Here is a 20000-nt window from a genome sequence, read left to right on the forward strand (position 1 = left end):
GAAACAGACAATAGGAATTGTTTGCCATCTTTTGATAGGACACCAATCTATTGCAAAGTACATTCTGCCAGATCTAATGGACCCAGCTACCCAATCACTGCTGGATGGACAGAAAGGTCAGCCCGTGGAATAAATGAAGCATCACAAAGCTACTTGAGAAAGGTGAACTTGTGAATATATGCGGTATAATTGTTCATTATCTATTTATTTCTTGAGCAAGAAACTTTGCTCAAATGCTCACTTTGCGGCATTGCTCTGCCTGTCAATCATCTTTTTTCAAGAGAGATCCTATATATAAATTTTCCCTTGAGATGGAAAAAGATAAATTAATCTATCTTTACCTTTTCAGAATCATGTATATCTGTGTTTCTGTTTACTATCTCAGTTGATTACTTTAAGAAGTTAAAAATTGCATTTCCGATTGAATTTTTTTACCTCGATAAATGTACCGATACCAGCAGGAATCAAAACTAGCAGACTCGTCTCCTGGTCCATCAGATAAAGGAAAATAATTGTTGTAGAAATACATCGCCATATCACTGAAAAAAAATAATGAAAAAAAATAATGGATGTGGATGATAGTCTGAAGCCAATTCAAATTTGATGTAAAAATTCACTCTCTTGCCACTGACTTAAACAGTGACATTAGGCATGCTGGACCCAGTTCTCCTAAAAGGCTTTTGAGCTTGGCATTTTACAGTGCACTGAGAAAAATAATGTATAATGGAAAAAAACAAACAAAAACAAACAATTTTACAATAGGCCCGAAAAACTATTCATCACCCTCAAATTTGCCACAGTAATTTAAAGGTTTCAAAATTTTTCTATACTAAGAACAGACTATAAGACTTTGTGTATAGATGCAGAGAATCAATATGACTAGGACATAAATAACTCTGATATGATTTCAGGTATACTCGAACTCCAATTTGTTTTTAAAAAAAAAAATTAAAAAAAGATCATTCTAAGTCATAAGGTCAAAAGAGCCAGAGTTTTTCTAAGTTTCTGTGGTGCACTTGTTAAAAGGACAGTGAAAATTGCCAGCTACCCTTTAAATAGGACACTAGTCAATTGTAGATTACTTTTCGCATAAGCTACCAAACTCAGCCACCCAATCACCATTAAGTGGATAGAAGGATTAGAAAAAACAAAAAACAAAAAAAACAAAAACAAAACAAACAAACAAAAAAAAACAACAACTTTGACTAAACGAAGAAATCAGAACATGTCCTCTTGCTTAAGAGTCAAGTGCTATACCAACTGAGCTTTAAGAAAAACAACAGGAGCAAATATTTAAAAAATAAAAGCTTAACTCCATCTACATGTGAATAACAAGCAAAAGAAAAAACAAAACAATGTAGATAAGTACTTTCAATTAGTGTTTTGGTAAAAAAAAAAAAGACAAAAATTTTAATAATAAATATTAATCAGATTACACTGACACAAAAGTAGTCTAGAGCCATAAAACGCATGATGCCAGAGTTTATCACAATTCCTATAGCATTAAATTGACAGTAGCGATTGCTTGCTACTATTTGGATAGGACGTTAGTCTATCACAAAGTACTTTCAGCCTCTTTTTACAGATCCAGCTACCTAAGCAAGGATGTCAAAGGATGTCAACATCAAAATTTCATTTGTTTTTTTCCATTTACTCACCAACTCGACTCGACAACCCAACCATTGTTTTTCTTGCTTTCCAATATGATATATCATTCTTGAATGCCAAAAAGTCAAACAGCATCTGGAGAGATCATATTTAAAAAAAAATAAAGTGCCCACTAATCGAATCTAGAAGTTTTTGACTTTTATTGATTTCCATTAAGTAATAATAATAATAATAATAATAATAATAATAATAATAATAATAGTAATAATAACTACTACGAGTTCTGCTGCTGCTGCTGCTTCTGCTACTACTACTACTACTACTACTACTACTACTACTACTACTACTACTACTACTACTACTACTATACTACTACTACTACTACTACTATACTACTACTACTACTACTACTACTACTACTACTACTACTACTACTACTACTACTACTACTACTACTACTACTACTACTACTACTACTACTAATAATAATAATAATAATAATTTAAATATGACCATAATACGATTTTAAAAAAAAAGTTGACTCACATGAAAGGCAGCAACAAAGAATGTTAAAATCAAGAAGTAAAAATTTGTATCAGCAAAAATGCCCTTCACTTCATCCGTGTCTTTCTCTGTAAATCCTAGAGAGAAAAAAAGAGGTGAAAAGCTGATAAGTGCCACAATTTTTCATAAATGTTAAGTGTTGCTGTTGGCTCAGGATCCCTTGAAAATGTTTTGAGCACATTGAATGGGTATTGATTGCACCATATAAAAGGTCACATTAGTGCTCCCTCGTTGAAAAAGGTTTGATCTGGATAGTTATCTGATTTATTACTAGATAAATAATATGTGAATTTATAATTTGAAAGAAATTCAGTCTCATCGTTAAAGAGTTAAGAAAAAAAAAGATCCAATGCTCACCTAATCCTCGTAGCATAGTGAAGGACTGACTGATGTGAATCCACAGTCTCAGTTTTCCCATGGAGATGGGTGAGTAGGTGATAGTCAGGGGCATCTCTGATGATGTCTCATTCAAGGGCTGGGGAATTTAAACAATTGAAAACAAAATGGTTGATGGATCAGCACATTGATGTCTAGAAAAGAGATGAAAGATTCTTCATGCCTTGTTCGTTTGTTTGTAGGATTTTTACTTTGCTTGCGACACTTATAAAGTAATTTTAGAGTCATAAATAAGGAACATGATGGTGTAATTATGAGATAATGAGTTTGCACTTACAAACATCATTGAAAAAGTAAAACAAAAGGTATTAATTCAAACAAGGAGCAAAAGCAGTTTCATAAATAAACCTGACCCTTTTCTAGCTCCGTGTCAAATGATGTAACAATCAAGGGCTAAGATAAGCAATTCTTCTTGGGCATGAAAATCAAATCTCCATTGTCATGTGTGTATGAACCCCATGGCTTGATTCTTGTCAAAGTTAGGTATAAACAAAGCTACTCTCATATTTATTCCTATTTCTTGTATGGGGCTTTACATTCGTTCTCTCACATATCTGGTGTGAATGAGTGCTTGGCCAGAACCATTGACCCAAAATTGATTTCTTTCCAAAAATTTGGTTCCATATGGTGCATTACCTTGTGAACAATATAACCCATAAAAATGCATAAGAAAATAATTGGGATGCTTTTTTCTTCTTCTTGTTTTGCTTTGTTTGACACCATATCATTTTTAACCCTCCAATCTTTATAATAAAAAGCTTACCAGTAGGTCTTTTAAGCGATAACCAAGTTCATCTATGTAAACAATGGGTAGGTAACTTCCATCTCTGTGGAGCCTAAATGTAAAAGGAATGAAAAACATAAAATCAAAATCAATCTATTCTGGTAAATACAATTGACTTCTAACAATCAGAAGGTAGAATAAAAAAATGAGTTGCTCTTATCAGATTGTTCTGTCACATTCTACGTCGTAAACCAGAAATTCCTACCAATAAAGCAATGACACACTATTTCTCTGGCTAAAAGAAACAAGCTAGGGCATGATGGAAAACAACATTACCTCTCACTCTCAAAATCACAAAACCAGATTAACTACACGAGCAGAGGTATCAAACAGCAGAAAAAAAAGACAAGAGACAGTTGGAGGATCTTCGCAACTAGAATAAGAGAAATTCTTGATAAAGTAATTTGAAAGAAATTCAAGCTGCGAAGTCAGACGGCATTGAAAGCAGAAGACTTTAAGTCAGCAAGTCATTATCAGAAGGGGTTGACAGAAGTTATGATTGACGGGATTTCAGTAGAAGGTACGATTAATAAATAATGAGTAATAAATAAATAATAAATAAATATAAATAAAGTGAATGAGATGGGGCTGTACCGCTCCCTCCTACAATCATGAAAATTTCGTAGAATTCCGAATTAAAACTAATTGAAAATGAAAGTTGATGCCAGACTTCATAATCAGAGTTCGAAATGTTATTTAAACCTTGTGAGTGTAGATTGTTTTTTTTTTTTTTTTTTTTAAGATTGTTGATTTTTAAAGCAACTACAATTTTTATCTCCCAAAAAATACAAACTTTTAGATTTTCAAGTAGGCAGTTCTGGGCTGGACTTCCGAAACAACAAACGTGAATTTCTACTGCTCATGAAATAGGACTATATATTCTATGATACTACGTAAATATACATTTTATAACACTTATTTATTCATTCTTGTGAAACCAATTTAAGTTCAAATTGCAGAGGTAAAAAGTTAAGACACTATTATGAAACAACTACAAAAGCATTACTGTTGTTACACTTCTTCCTTAGAAAATCCTTCATCTGGTATTTTAATTTACATTATTTGCTAAAAATGAGGCAATGAATTCAAGTGGAATATTTCAAAATGTACATCTTTATCAACTACACCTAAATATGATTCATATTTCTCAACATTTTGTTATCGCACAAGAAACATTCTTTTTCACAAATTGATATAAAAAAGGACTCTATTGGAAGTCAATGTCAGTTTTATGGGTCAGATTTTTAAAAAAATGCTGCATAAACCAATATTCGCTCCTTCTAAAAAAATGATTTTACTTAGACCAGGATTGCCTGGTTTGTGTTAAATAACATCAATGAGTTTATTAAAATGTCAAATAAAATATACAGGAGTACACAATTAATTTAATGCTACAGAAAATTTTCCCCAGGCTTTTTTGAATTTGTGAACCTCTGATAAAAATACTTTCAACCATATTCTTTGGTATTAAGTCACTTGACCATAGTTCCATGGGTATTGAGATCACCAATTTCAACTTACCGAAGGTGCTGATATATTTCAGGTGGAACCTGAGTCCTGTCAATTAAGAGATCCTTTTCTCCCATGACACAAACAGTGAGACGAGGACGCCAATGACTGTGCGGCCGGATGCTTTCGTCTTTTTTATTGTCTGATGAATGTGAAGATGATTTTGGCCCCGAGTCTTGTTTAGTTCCATTTACCTAACAAAAGAATATTTTCATTAAAATCAAAAATATATAGTTAATAATTCTTGTCCAAGAAGGATTTCAAATAGAAAACTATCAAGAGATCAAAATATTACCAAAAGCAAACTCTTAAACTACTATCTATTAGAGTCATTTTTAAAGTAACACATTACTGCACATAAGCTATCATGATACAACGTCTCAAAACGCTATTGTCTGAATAAGTTTGGTGCTGAAAGTTGCATTTATAGCCGAAAATATCTGACTTGGGCTGAGTTGATCTGTTTTATGTGGAAGATTGATATAGTATTTTGATGGTCTGCAAATCAAACCTCTGATGTCTGATGATATCAGAGGTCTGATCTGCTCAAAATTAAATAAAAGATGGTGCGCAAAGTTCGTATGTAGACTTTAATTTTGATCCACCAATCGTTAAAATCGAGACTTTAGAGGTTTGATCCGCAGACCATCGATTTTCAAGTGTGAAATACCAAGATTACATATTTTGGATCATCATCAGTTTAAATTGACTCTCTAGCATCTGGTTCACTCCAACGTAATACTGGAATTAGGTGATAGGTCACATATAATGTATATTATTGTGTGCGGCTATGCGGTCTTGTAGTATGACACTTGCCTTTTTGATTGAAAGGTCCTGGGTTTGAGTCCTGCTCTGAGCACTTTACTTACATTCTCTCACTGTACTCAGGTGTAAAATGAGTGCCTGGTAGTTAACAGCTTTATATCTGTTGGAAAAATTGTAATATTGTCTAACATGCCATGTCTTGTCCTACATGTTACGTGTTGCTGTTGGTAAGCGGCCCCTTGTAAAGTGCTTTAAGCACGTTTAGTGGACATTGAGACATATAAGTTTTTTTGGGGTATTATTGTTATATTTAAGGCAATATTTCCATGCTATACATGATCAAGACACAAAGATTCTTTGTCAAAGGCACACAAAGGAAAAAAAAAAAGGACTGGGTCCAGAAATAAAAAAATATCTTTAAAAAAAAACAAACAAAAATCAAACGCTTCTGGCACAATGAATGAGCAACTTGTAAAGAGAAACAATTTACTTTATCAACATTGCTTAGTTAACTTGGTCTCCAGCATTCAAGAAGAGCATTTATGGAGCGCAATATCCACTAAATATGCTAAGGCACTTTACAAGGGGTCCCTAGCCAACAGCAAAACTTAAAATGTAGAACGAGACATGACACTGGTTAGACGATATAACCATTTTTTTTTTCTGACAGAGACAACACTATTAAGAGCCAGGTACTCAGTGAGAGAAGGACTCAACTATGCGCAGTTCAGAGCTTGTGATCCATTGGCAAGTGTCATACCACTAGACCACATAGCCGCACAAAGATACAAGGAAAAAGGGAGCTATTACCAATGGATGCCATTCAATAATTACATTGATCAGACCTGCCATAAAAAAACATCAACTCTTTTTTTTTTTTTTTTGGGGGGGGGGGGGGGGGTCTCAAAAAGATACAAATTTTAAAAACCCCAGTATTTTTCACTCTAAGATGTAACATTCTCAAGCTGGTTGATCTAAACTATTTCTGTAAAATGCTTTACATCTGATGAGTTTTAAAGATGTTTTTCTGCTTAATCTTTGTCACGGTTGTAATGTAAAAATGCCCTATGAAGAAAAATGAGTGTATATAAAAGAACAGTATATGTAGGCTCAAGATTTAGGCAGTAGGCTGCATCTAGATGATCCAAATTTATCATGGAATTGGCAAGAGGAATTAAATTCAGAGGCACACAGCAGAGTGAAAAAAGGATTGGCAGTGGACATCAATTCGTCAGTGGTGTTGCATCATTTTATAGGTAGCTCAGAGAGATAAAACCTGGGTGACACCACCAATTTAGCCTTTTCATTTTTTATTAAAAAAAAAAGAAAAAAAAAAAGAAACTATAACTCACATTTTGTCCACCAGATCCGAGGAGATTGACAAAGCTACTCTGAGGCAAGGCAAAGGTTGTGATCGCAGAAACATCATGAGACAGGTAGGATGTATGTGGGTCTTCCCCATGAACATAAAGGAAGGAATGGACATACATTGTACCGTTGTTACGGACAATCTTTGGTACTTTCACTGTCACAGATCTGAAAGAATGGACAATATTTGGAAAGATAAAATCAACACCAAGACATCTAAATGATGTAAATGATTATCAAATGAGGCACATAAAAAAGGGAAAAAAAATATACTATAATTTCATTTACTGGTTTGTGCTATGTTTCATGTTAAAAAAAAACAAGTCTCCCCTTCAAAAAAAAAACAACAAAAAACAAAAAAACAAAACAAAAGTGAGAAAAATCACAGAAGCTACAATAGATACAAAATAATGAAAAATGGCTTATTCTTATCATTTAAAAAAGAAAAAAGAACTGAGTCAGAAGACTGATTAACTTACTTTTCTGCTTTTTCATCAATAGTAAAGTTGTTGTACATCCAAATATTCTTTAAAGATGAGCTGATTCGCTTCTGATTTGACACGCTGATTTCAATCTGTTTATAAAGAAAAAACACAAGTTCTAAATTTCACTGTTCACTTTTACATCAACAATATCAAAAACACATCAAATTGAAAGACATTGGTCATCTCTTTGTGATATTTGCAACTTTACAACATTTTTGTGTGTGGATTATTGACTTGGAAAAACAGAAATTTTTTATTTTGGCAAGTTTCAATGAAATTAATAGGAAGCATGATTGATTTTAGGACACATGGATTATTCTGCGCGTGGAAGCCGTCTTTTAAAAATCAGACCACTTATATCAAAGCATTCATTTTTTAAAGGGTAGTGGCTAGAGAAACCATAATCGTGGTCTCCAGAGCTGACATCGGCCAATTTGGCCAATAATGGTCTTCCTTAACAAAATGGCCTGTTATGGCTAGGGAGATCACAATTTTGATCTTCACAGTTTAAATGGATTGTTTTGGATAGGGGAACCATGATTTTGGCCTGCTGACCGTCAAAAATGTAATTCCAGTTACAGAGACAACAATAGAATCTTCATTTACTTACGTTGAAAGGTTGTCACCATAATGGATATAAAGATAAAGAGAGTAAATCTGACTCATGAATGAACAACACAAAATAAATGACGTTTCGGCCTTTGGCCTTTTTCAAGTAAACACAGAATACATATATAGGCGAAAATTTGTAAATGTGGCTGAAAGGCCGAAACGTTGTTTATTTTGTGTTGTTCATCCATGAGTCAGATTTAATCCCTTCATCTTTATCTCCATTTTATTGACTCATTTAGGCAGCTCTATTTATTAGTTTTGTCACCATAGCATTAGTCGAGGAGTGGGCAATCATGTATATTGATATAAAAATGTGTCAACTTTAATGTGCATAGTGTGGCTAAAGTGATAAGATGACTTTCTAAAAATGACTATCACAGCTGACACTATGGGTTCGAATTTCGTTGATGCCACTTTTCTTTTTTTTACCCCCCCCCCCCCCCCCCACTTACACCACTCAAAAGAAAAAAGTAAAAGTGAGAAAATCCGATTTGGGGAGCGGAAATGTGGAGTTGGCAGCCATGCTTTGGGTTCCAATAGTGATACTCCCTTTGTGGATCTGACTAGAGATAACAATAATAATAATAATAATAATAATAATAATAATAATAATAATAATATAATAATAATAATAATAATAATAATAATATAATTTAATAATGATAATAATAATAATAATAATAATAATAATAATAATAATAATAATAATAATATATATAATATAATAATAACATAATAATAATAATAATAATAATAATAATAATAATAATAATAATAATAATAATAATAATAATAATAATAATAATAATAATAATAAATCTGTCCTGATATTATGTTTACCATAGTATACTCACAGCTAGTTTTGGGTTTTTATTTACAAAAGGTTTCAGACAATTTCCCCGTCCTGAACATTTTGGCAGCTGGAAAATACTATACATGCTGTAGGCAGTGTACGAGATGTAGACTACAAAGGCTGCTATTGCAAGCCTCGTGAGAGAGAAATGGAACATCGTTGAGCCTCTGTTGCTTTTGAGGTTTGATTAACAGCTGATGGTGTAAAATTTCTCTTTGGGTTCTCTGATATGGAAAAAAGCAAGTCACAAAATTTTGCAAGTCATTAAAATATAGAGCATTTATAACCATACATCGAACATCACTCTGATTGATACTGTTTGATCAGTACAATTGTCATCAGACGATAGAAATATAATCCGATTTAAAACGCTCTGTTACATCCAATTCAAGTCTGGTAGGTAACTTATTTGTCTGTTCAGTCAATTCAGTGTGGGTGTATTTGTGTGTGTGTGTGTGTGTCTGTGTGTGTGTGTGTGAAATTATCAACATGTGACTGGTCAGTTTACACAATCCAATTGACACCAATCCAACCTCCATCACTTGATATTGTGTCATAGAGCATACAAAGGCTATTGTTTTCAATTAAGGTAATGGTAAATCTTGGATGGGTCGGTGATCTCAGCTGTTTAACACTCCTACTTATCAATAATCCTTTTAAATTATGAACCTGCTCTCTTTTCACTTACCTCAATTACTCATCAAAAATAAGTACAACCATACTCAAGTTATATTTTTTGCAAATTCTCAACAACTTCAACATGTCAGTACCTTCAGCAAAGAGAAGAGTTGAGATACTATCAAAAGTAAAAATAAAATGACAATCCAAAACCTTCAAGAGTTCATGAAAGATAATTTTGTACTTGGCATTGGAAGAACTTTAAATGACATCCTAAAAGAAAAGGACAGATGGATGAGTGTGACAGAAACAGAAAATGGCACCTATATGTGTATTAAACACAAAGACATGAAATATTGCTTTGGCTTTTTAATGCCAGGACAAAATAGCTGCCATTCAACCTCGAGAGTAGGAATGCTGCAACATACCTCTGAATTATCAATTAATGAAATGGACTCAGAAATCAAACTCTGTGAAAAACTGTTTCATGTTATGAAAAGCAGAGCAATCTGAATGGACATCGCCCCCTAAAAACACATTTGAAAAAAATGAAACAAAACAAGCAATTAAAAAACAACCCACCCCCCTCTCCCGAACAAAACCACCCCCCTCCTCCTAGAATGAAATATAATAAAAAATAATTTAAAATGTAAAATCATAAAAAAATAAGCTTTTTTCCCCTGTCAAACCTTGAGCCTTTACTACAGGTCAAGTCGGATTGTCTTTGTATTTTGCATACAAACAGTTTTATTCATTAAATATTATAATCAGTTCATGTTTTGAACAACATACTGAGAATTACTTTACAACCACTGGTTTTTTCGATTTCTCACGTGGAAACGGCATAGACAATTTGAAATTTTGAACAATCATTTTTACTTAGAGTAGCTATGTTAGGAAATACAAGGGCTCTTTCAGAAATAACCGAAAAATGCCCATTGCTCAGCAACCAGTGGAGATTTTTTAATTCTGTAAACGACATGATATTTCTTATTTCCTTACGGATATTCCCAGAAATTATGAAGTGCATCATTTTGCACAATGAATTTCTAGACGATTTTAAAGATGGCGGCCCACCTTGAAACTTGGTCAAAGGAGGAAATCAGAGCTGTCATACGTTTTTTGAACGCCAAAAGTCTGAATCCTACCGAAATTCATAAAGAACTTCAGAGTGTATATGGTGAGCATGTTATAAGCCGTACACAAGTCTATCACTGGTGTAATTTGTTTGAAGCCGGCCATTCCAACTTGACAGACAGGGAAGGGAGAGGGCGTTCGATAACTATGACGTCAGAAGACAATGTGAAGCGAGTTGATGAGCTTATTCGTCAAGACAGGAGGTTGAAACTTCATGAAATCGCAAGCAGTCTTGAAATTTCGGAAACTTCTGCCCATAGAATTGTATTTGATGAACTTGGCTACAGAAAAGTCAGCGCAAGATGGGTTCCTAAGCAATTGACAGACAATCATAAAGAACAAAGATTGGACATCTGCAGGGAACTTTTGAGAAGAAGCAAGAGCTCACGCAGGGTTCACGGGCATACTGCCAATGCCAGCGGAGACTTTCTAGGATACGATGTGACTTTTCTTGACAGCATAGTCACCGGTGATGAGACTTGGTTGCACCATTGCACCCCAGAAACAAAGCAAGATTCGATGACATGGAAACATCCATCCTCACCTGTCGCGAAAAAATTCAAAGTCATGCGGTCAGCAAAGAAAATAATGGGAACTGTTTTCTGGGACAGTCGTGGTGTTATTCTGTTCGAAACCTTACAACCTGGAGCAGTGATGATACTCACAAAAAGTCAAAAAGGAGGAAAAGTCTCGGAAAAACGGAAAACTCACCTAGAACATTCTTGCACCACAGGAAAGTAGGCAGGATGACTTCTTTTGAGTACTTGAAGAGTACTAGTGTGTTTTGGGCCTCTTTCTAGGTGGGGGCCCAACCTGTTTGGATTGCTTCTTTATATGAAGCTTATAGGCTGTTTTAATTGCCTTCTCCCGGACTGCCTTTGCTTGCTTTTTTGTTTCCGCCTTTACAACTGCTTGATCAAACATTTGTCTTTTTCTTTCCTTTTCCTCTTTCTGTTTTTGCAACTCAGCATGATACTTGCTGCGAGATTTTTTAATGCAACTTATCAGGACAGGATCAATTTCACTGTGATCTATGTCTTTTCTTTTGAAGCATTCCAGGGCAGTGGCATTCCTTGCTTTCAAAGAATACTTCACCGTCTGTATGGCAGAGAATGTTGAAATATTCATGTTGCCACACTTGTCTTTAAGAATATCCTTCATTTTAGAAAAGGAACCCTCTACCTGTGGGCCATGAAATATGGATAAGCAAGCCCTAGCCAGCTTTTGAAGAATAGGAAAGTCACTATTTCTATTCCACCACAAATCAACCCTTTCCCCATTAAAGTCCTTGGTTATGACAAAATTTTTTATTTCCACCAAAACAAGTTCCATTTCCGTTTGAGATAAATAATGCCCAAAATGACTAGCTAGAGTGTTTAAGGCTTTGCCAATGACACTATGACACTATGACTATAATATCCGCGGATCGAGGATCTGAGGAGGAAAACCGAGGAAAGCAAAGAAAACCGCGGATTTCCGCGGATCCGCGGAAAAGTATCATCACTGCTGGAGAAACAATCAATGCTGCAAGGTACTGCCAAACTCTTGACAAGCTTAGGGAGGCCATTCGCAGAAAGCGCCCAGGGCAGTTGACCAACGGGGTCATTTTGCAACACGACAACGCTACACCCCACACAGCACGAGTGACGCAAGGTTGGCTAGAGAAATATGGATGGGAGATTTTGCCACACCCACCACACAGTCCAGACCTCGCACCATCTGATTATCACCTCTTTGGGCCACTGAAACGTGAGCTGGCAGGAAAGCGCTTTGATGTCGATGAAGAGCTTGTTGACCATGTGCGGAAATGGCTACAAAACCTTGACGGAAATTTCTTCCGAGAGGGTATCTAATCCATGGTGCGGCGTTGGCAGAAGTGTGTCAACAGACTTGGCTGTTACGTAGAGAAATGAAGGACGAGTCAAGGTATGAACACGTGCAAGAATTTTGTTGATAGCATAAAAAACGCGGATTTTACAGGCATTTTTCGGTTAATTCTGAAAGAGCCCTCGTATGTATTTCAAAGATCCATTTCTAAAAATGTATTCAAGCCATGTAGAATATATATATCATCAAAAAATGACAATTATGGTATTAATATACACATTTTAATTCTTTAAAAAAAAAGCAGTTGCCCATTTGACATCTTTCATGAATATGGCTGCACGTCTCTATGGGTGCTTGGTGTGAATGTGTGTGTTACTTTGAGTGTGTCAGTCTGTTTCTAGTATCCATTTAGTACGTAATTATTTTCCATTAATCTCTGTTCAGTGCAAGTGTTCTTAGCTTATGAATGTCATCATGTGTGTTAAGGTGCTGAGGCAATTGGATGTTTCATTGTGTTGTTGAAATCAGTTCTTCGGCTGTTGTTTCAAGTAAATGTACTTGATATTTTTTGAGATCTTAATTCAATGCTGTTGGAAGTGAAATTGGTGTATGCCCTCTGTATTTGGCTCCAAGTAATCATCCATTGAGGTTTGTGCTGGAATATTTTCATCGCGTGTCCGAACAGTTTCCATCTTTGTTTCTTTATTCGTGTACTGACTGGTTGTACTTTGCATCTGTCATATACATCCTCATAACTGATTTTGTCTGGCCAATGTACCACAATAACTCATCTCAATTGTTTGCGATGAAGGGAGTCCAGGGTGTCCAAATTCTTTTTTGTAAGACCCCACTACCACAGTTGTATATAAGGATTGGCAACACAAGCGCTTTGTAAAGGCGTATTCTTTTATTTTCATTAATGATGCTTGCCCTGTTTCAAACGTTGTGTAGTTCTCTGAATGCAGTTTGAGTTAGCATTTTTCTCCGTTTGATGTCTTCATTCTCATTAATCAAGTTTCCAGGTTTTCTTACACTTTTCCATTCCATTTGTTTCTCGTTAACCACTGTAATTTCTGTTTTGGATTAGTTGACATTTAGATTCCAGTGTTGCAGAGTATTTGATATTATTGGTATGTGCTGCTTCACCAGGTATGCCGTATCAAATATGATATCAACATCGTCTGCGTAGATCAGTTTGCGGATAAGGATTTGAAGAATCAGGAGTTTTTGTCTTAATCCTTTTAGTGCTGCTTCCAAATATACTGTAAAAAAGATTGAGCTCAGACTGTCTCCTTGGGGAGTTCCCAGTGATGTTAACAGTGAAACTGTTTCTGCACCAGATGTAAACGTAAGTGTTTTGTTTGCCAGCAGCGATCTTATTAGTCGGATATGATCTTTTTTGAGAAATGAGTTCAGTACTTAAAAAGCTTTGTTCTGCAGATTGTATGAAAGGCAGAGCTCATGTCAATGCCCAATATAGTGAACTCTTCTTTGTATTTTTCAGTCCTGGTTTTCAACCACCTATGACCCCATACAATGTCACTGGGACTCCTGTCTTTTCTGAATCCGCTCTGTGTCGGTGACAGATATTCCTCCACCTTTGATCTTATTCTGTTGAGAATACGCTGAGCAGTTTTCTAAGTGTTGAAAGAAGAAAACTTGGTCTTAGATTTTTTAATGGTCCTTTTTTCTTGTTTGGTTTATTCAACAGAATTAGTTTACCGGAGCTGGGATCAAGATGTGTTTTAGCAAAGGTGACTAGATGTAATTCAGTTAGACACTTTAGCTCCTCTGCTTTGATGGTGTCAATTCTCGGGGCCTTATGATAATTACTTACTACTTGCTTACGGCCTTTCGCTTCCTAATCATCCGATCGGGATGCCTCGGCTGCCTCTCTAATCATCTGTGTCATTTCCTTCCACAGTTCATGATCTTTTGCTGGGGATGCTAAATTCATAAGGTCTTCCTTTGATTTTAATTCTTTGTTATTTTGAAGGCGTTTTAGGTCTTGATTGAGGACAGTATAAATTGACGTGGGTGGTCTACCTTGATATTTCTTGTGTCCAGATGGGGTGAAAAACGTATTCATGGCATTATTAGCTGGTATATTTTCATCTCTTCTGAGTATATGCCCAAAGAAGCCGCCATCTTGCCTACAGGATTTGAATGGATAAGGGTCTTTCATTACATTTTTCATACAGTATTTTATTGCTTATTTTTGTGGGGTATCGTATATTCAGGACTCTTCTCAGTTGTTTTCTATGGAATCTGTCTAATCTTTGCTCTTCGGCTCCAGTCAGTGCCCATGTTCCGCAGTTGTATATAAGCACAGATTTTACAAGGGTTGTGTATAATTTGATTTTAGTATTTAATTTTATTTTATCTTTTCTAATCCATATATGTAGTAATTTATTCAATGCAGCCGTCGATAAACTTTTTCTTCTCTCTACATCTTCCTTATCTCCTATTAATGATCCTACTTTTTTTGTGGCTCTCCATCCATCTTTCTTCCTTGACAATAATGTTACATCTGTTTTGTCACTATTTACGTACAGTTGGTGATTTTGTAAGGCTCTTTGGATGTCATTTACATTGACTTGTTTCAGACCAATAAAATCGATGTCGTCTGCATATGCAATTTCCATGGGGAGTTCGTTTTCAAAACGTGATTGGGCCAAAGGTACAGATTTACGCACATCTTTTAAAGCATTTTCTAGCTAAATGATAACTAAAACAGGGCTTAGGCTGTCTACTTGTGGTGTACCGATGTTGCCAAGGAATGATTTATTATCTGCACCGATTATTTTGGTGGTTATCCAGGTTTCACTTATAAGGAATCTGATTAATCTAACTTCATCTTCCATAACTATTCCTTTCAAAATATTTAACAAGGATTGGCGATTGACAGTATCGAAGGCGGCAGACATATCTATTCCAGTTATAACTATTTCTACTTTTTCTGACAGGCAGCAAGCCATTTGTGGGTCCAAACTACATCTGCAGTACTTCTCTCCATCATGAATCCGCTTTTGACTATGTGACAAATAATTTTCAACAATCGATCTAATTCTATTCAGTGTTATCAGGGAGAGCGAATTTCTAATTTTATTAAGAAGAGTAATTGGTCTCAAATTCTTTGGAGGGCCTTTTGGTTTTCCTGGCTTTTGAATTGATATCAGCTCCCCTTTATCAATACAGTAGAACATGACCATAGCGGCACCCGCTACAGCGGTACCATCGCTACAACGGGACCTTACAGAAATCCCGCTTATTTTTACTATATAAATTCAATTACCTGTGCTTGGGTTTAGCGGGTCAAGGAAAGGCCCGAACTTGCTTACAGCGGGAAAAATTGAGCGAGCTGTACGCACCGCGACTCAGCGAGTGACATAGACTGGGCTCTCTCCCGTCACCCAGGACTAACACACATGTCTCCATCTGCCATTTCGCTCGTGTCTTCACACACACCTCTCGTGTCTACCCGCACTTCTTTTGCTGCTCGCTCTATTTCTTTATATGCGTTGATTGGTCAGTCTTGCGATGATTAATTAAGTTGGTCAACCTGATATAAAAGAGATGCGTTGCACAAGATGACGCCGTGTGTAAAGCCCTTGGCCAATTAGAGAGAAGAGGCTTGTACGCACGCTGTGGTTTAATTTAATCCAGATTAGCCCTATTATTACTAGTATGCCATTCCTCATTCATTGCAATTGTTGCTGCTCAAGCATACGCACTCGTTCGTATCGTAGTCCTTCCTGCATAAATTCCCCCCCCCCCCCAAAAAAAACCCCCAAAAAACACACACAACCCCCCCCCCCCAAAAAAAAAAAAACCCAACAAAACCCCCCCCCCCCAAAAAAACAAAACAAAACAAACACTGAACCAAAGATAGTCCATTTCAAGGCTCATGGGTCACGTTAGTTTTATTGACATTCAAGGGAGGTAATCATGTTTATTTTAGGAACATTTTCCCCTGCTTTCCTATAGCGGGAACTTGGCTACAGCGGGATTTTTCTGCTGGGACCAAAAGTCCCTCTATAGGTATGCTCTACTGTATCCAGGTTCTGGTGATGTTCAAACGTCTGATTGAAAATGTCCACTATGTGTTCATCTAATAAGGGTGGTCCATATTTTAGACGTTCAGCGAATACTCCATCTTCTCCCAGTGCTCTGTTGTTATTTAGACTTTTAAAAGCATTTCTCACTTCTCTTGGTGTAATAGGTTTAAATAGTGGTCGGGGATCTCCCTCAAATGAGCTGACGTGTGGCGTTTTGTTTCTTGAAATTTTGTTTTATAGTATTCAAAAAGAACATTTGAAATGTCACTGGGGTTAATAATTAATTTTCCCGAGTTGTCCTCTATCTTTGGGTTTTCAAATGGTCTTTGGTTTATTAGTCTCACAGCTTTATAAATTGCTTGATCGTTGTTGCATTTATTAATATTATCAACTTTTTTGTCCAACTCTTCATTTCTAAGATCAATTACTCTATGTCTCATGCGGTGTGATATTTTGTTTCATTCATATTTGAGTTTCTGTCTTTCTCTTTCCTTTTTTGAGTTTTGTATTCTTATTCGCAAATCTTTTTGTTGGTGAGATAATTGAGCTATGATGGTGTCATATGTACGACCTTGTCGTTTGGTTGTAGTTCTCCCGGCGCTTTGAATAGCAGTATTTATTATTGCACTCGTACACATGACCATGCTTCGTTTGGTGTGTTGTTGTTGTTCATTAAATTGTCTAGTTCAGTATTGAGTTGTCGCTAGTATTGTTTACGACATCGTGAGTTGTTGACAATATTTGTAATATTTATTTTTGGTTCATGAATTGTTGTGCTATGTTTTCTTGATTGTTTGTGCCATTCAATAACAAAGTTTGTTTTAACTAGTCTATGATCTGTTGTTATCAATGTGCCAGCATATGATCTCGCATTTGTTATGAATTTTTTGTGTCTTTGCACAGTATAAAATCAATTTGGTTGTAAATGTTAATAACTGCTCCTGTTTCTTTATTTTTCCTCTGTCCTACCCACGTCATTTGGTGTCTAGAAGCATGATTAAATGCGCTATTTGTGACAAATAAATGTCTTTTGCCTCACTTATCAAATGCTTTTGGAGGATGAAAAAAATATTTTAATATTGGAAAGTTTAATGTAAGAACACTAGTAAGTAAAATTAGATAGAATTGATCAATTTGCAGAGGATGTGTCAAATTATAAATTGGAAGCCGCTATTTTCACTTCACTGTACAGTGAAAATAGTCTGTCATGCTATTTTCACCGTATGGTGATAATAGCCTGACTGTGTGTAGGAGGCTATTTTCACCGTACGGTAATATCTTGGTGAATGATTTTCACCGTACGATGATGATAGTTTGGGAGACTTTTTTCAACCTCCCGTAATATTATGGTGGACGATTTTCAGTGTACGGTGATAATAGTGTGGGAGACTTTGTTCATCGTACCGTAATATCTTGGTGGACGATTTTCACCGTACGGTGATAATAGTAATAGTGTGGGAGACTTTTTTCACCGTCCCGTAATATTTTGGTGGACGATTTTCACCGTACAGTGATAATAATGTGGGAGACTATTTTCACCGTACGAGTAATATCTATGTGGACGATTTTCACCGTACGGTGATAATAGTGTGGTAGTGGTAGACTTTTCACCGTCCCGTAATATTTTGGTGGACGATTTTCAGCGTACGGTGATAATAGTGTGGGAGACTTTTATCACCGTACGGTAATATTTTGGTGGACGATTTTTACCGTACGGTGATAATAGTGCAGGAGACTTTTTTCACCGCACAGTGATAATCGTGTGAAAGGCTATATTCAGTGCACAGTGATAATAAGCATATTTATAATAGTGTGGGAGACTTTTATCACCGTACGGTAATATTTTGGTGGACGATTTTTACCGTACGGTGATAATAGTGTAGGACTAGGAAGCTTTTTTCACTGTACGGTAATATCTTGGTGGACGATTTTCACCGTACGGTGAAAATAGCCTGACACACTATTTTCACCGTACGGTGATAATGGTGTGGAAGGCTATATTCAGTGTACGGTGATAATAGTGTGGGAGACAATTTTCATCTTACGGTGAAAATAGCCTGACACACTATTTACGGTATGGTGATAATGGTGTGGAAGGCTATATTCAGTGTACGGTGATAATAGTGTGGGAGACTATATTCACTATAACGGTGTGGCAGGCTATATTCACTGTACGGTGATAATAGTGTGGGAGACTTATTTTTACCGCACGGTAATATCTTGGTGGACGATTTTCACTGTATGGTGAAAATAGCCTAACATTTTCACCGTACGGTGATAATGGTATCTTGGTAGTTAACAAACTTCGCGGCATTTGTCTGTGTTGAACCCATGACCTCAAGAAGTCGGGAGTAGCGGCTCAAGATAGACATAGAGATTGAAATCACTATTTCTCGAGTTGTGAATAGCTCATACTCATACAGTAGAGCCACGTCCTCCCCGGCCAGGTGTTGTTGTTGTACCAGAAAGGTCGCGGATTCAAGACCCCATCGCAGCCACGAAATTGGAAAGCTTCATCGGTAACTGTAACCAATTCTGAATCCGCGATCCCGCCTGTATCATTATAGCTTTGGGAGGCCTTCCGAAAGCTCGTCATGCCGAATATTCGCTCCTAAGAAAAAATACAACCAAGTACTTTTAACTACTCCTAATAGGAAAAAAACAAAACAAAAACAACCCTAGGACTGCTTTGCACTGCCTTTCAATACCTCACAAATCAAAATGGCGGCCGAGAATCAAAACAATGGAAATTTTTAACTTTCACAAATCTATCAAGGTTTGTTCTATATGATGACAAATTGAATAAATAAACGTCTGACAAAAGGTCCAAAGTGAAAATACAAATTGAAAGAAATGCTATAACGAGGAGCTTTCGGGAGGCCTCCCTTGTTCTCGGCAAACCTTTTCTTTTTTTTAAAGCTGGTCTGCACGCAGGAAGGAATGATGTCGGGTCGAATTCTAATGGTCTGGATGCAGAGGCACATACGTCACAGTTAGTATCCTGGCTTCTGATTGGCTAATACATACGGTGAAAATAGTCTGTCAGGCTATTATCACCGTACGGTGAAAATAGCCCAAAACACTATTTTCACTGTACGGTGAAAATAGTTCAGTCCGGTTATAAATTAGATATTACTTGTTTACAAGAAACCAAACTAGAAAATGGCGTCGATCGAACTGTGGGTACCGGTCGACTTATTTGCTTTCCTTCTACCTCTCGATTTTACGGATGTGGCTTCTTTATTAATGAAAAATGGAAGCATTCAATCAATAAGTGTCCTTGTTAAATGTAAGGTAATCTTCTACTTCTACGTTTACTTTGTAGTTGTAGAGAGCGTTGGTCAATTTATAAGTTTCAAGTTTCAATTAGATATCCTCTTAGTCTTCTGTACATGAGGCTAGGGAGGTCTAAGCGT

At 36.1% G+C, this 20000-nt stretch overlaps 2 protein-coding genes across 2 annotated transcripts in view; both read right to left on the reverse strand.

Moving 5' to 3' along the window:
• LOC144977042 (lipid scramblase CLPTM1L-like) overlaps positions 1 to 20000 on the reverse strand; it is a 56353-nt gene that overhangs the window by 36036 nt on the left and 317 nt on the right. Inside the window, exons 2-10 of the mRNA XM_078921762.1 lie at positions 8946 to 9168; positions 7474 to 7568; positions 6979 to 7162; positions 4874 to 5055; positions 3332 to 3404; positions 2530 to 2647; positions 2155 to 2249; positions 1659 to 1743; positions 436 to 539 (exon numbers count right to left, since the gene is read on the reverse strand). Coding sequence (XP_078777888.1) covers positions 436 to 539; positions 1659 to 1743; positions 2155 to 2249; positions 2530 to 2647; positions 3332 to 3404; positions 4874 to 5055; positions 6979 to 7162; positions 7474 to 7568; positions 8946 to 9101 — 1092 coding nt within the window. The 5' untranslated portion in view covers positions 9102 to 9168. The remainder of the gene's footprint in view (positions 1 to 435; positions 540 to 1658; positions 1744 to 2154; positions 2250 to 2529; positions 2648 to 3331; positions 3405 to 4873; positions 5056 to 6978; positions 7163 to 7473; positions 7569 to 8945; positions 9169 to 20000) is intronic.
• LOC144976521 (uncharacterized) lies at positions 15244 to 15738 on the reverse strand. Its single transcript, XM_078920812.1, has one exon. The coding sequence runs from the start codon at positions 15736 to 15738 to the stop codon at positions 15244 to 15246; it is 495 nt and encodes a 164-aa protein (XP_078776938.1).

Source organism: Berghia stephanieae, chromosome 7, assembly GCF_034508935.2.
Source record: "Berghia stephanieae isolate SIO BIC M18660-M18661 chromosome 7, UCSD_Bste_1.3, whole genome shotgun sequence".
Lineage (NCBI taxonomy): Eukaryota > Metazoa > Mollusca > Gastropoda > Nudibranchia > Aeolidiidae > Berghia > Berghia stephanieae.

Excerpts from the sequence above, each read along its gene's own strand:
- LOC144976521 (XM_078920812.1), bottom strand. The coding sequence starts at position 15,738 with ATGGTCATGTTCTACTGTATTGATAAAGGGGAGCTGATATCAATTCAA.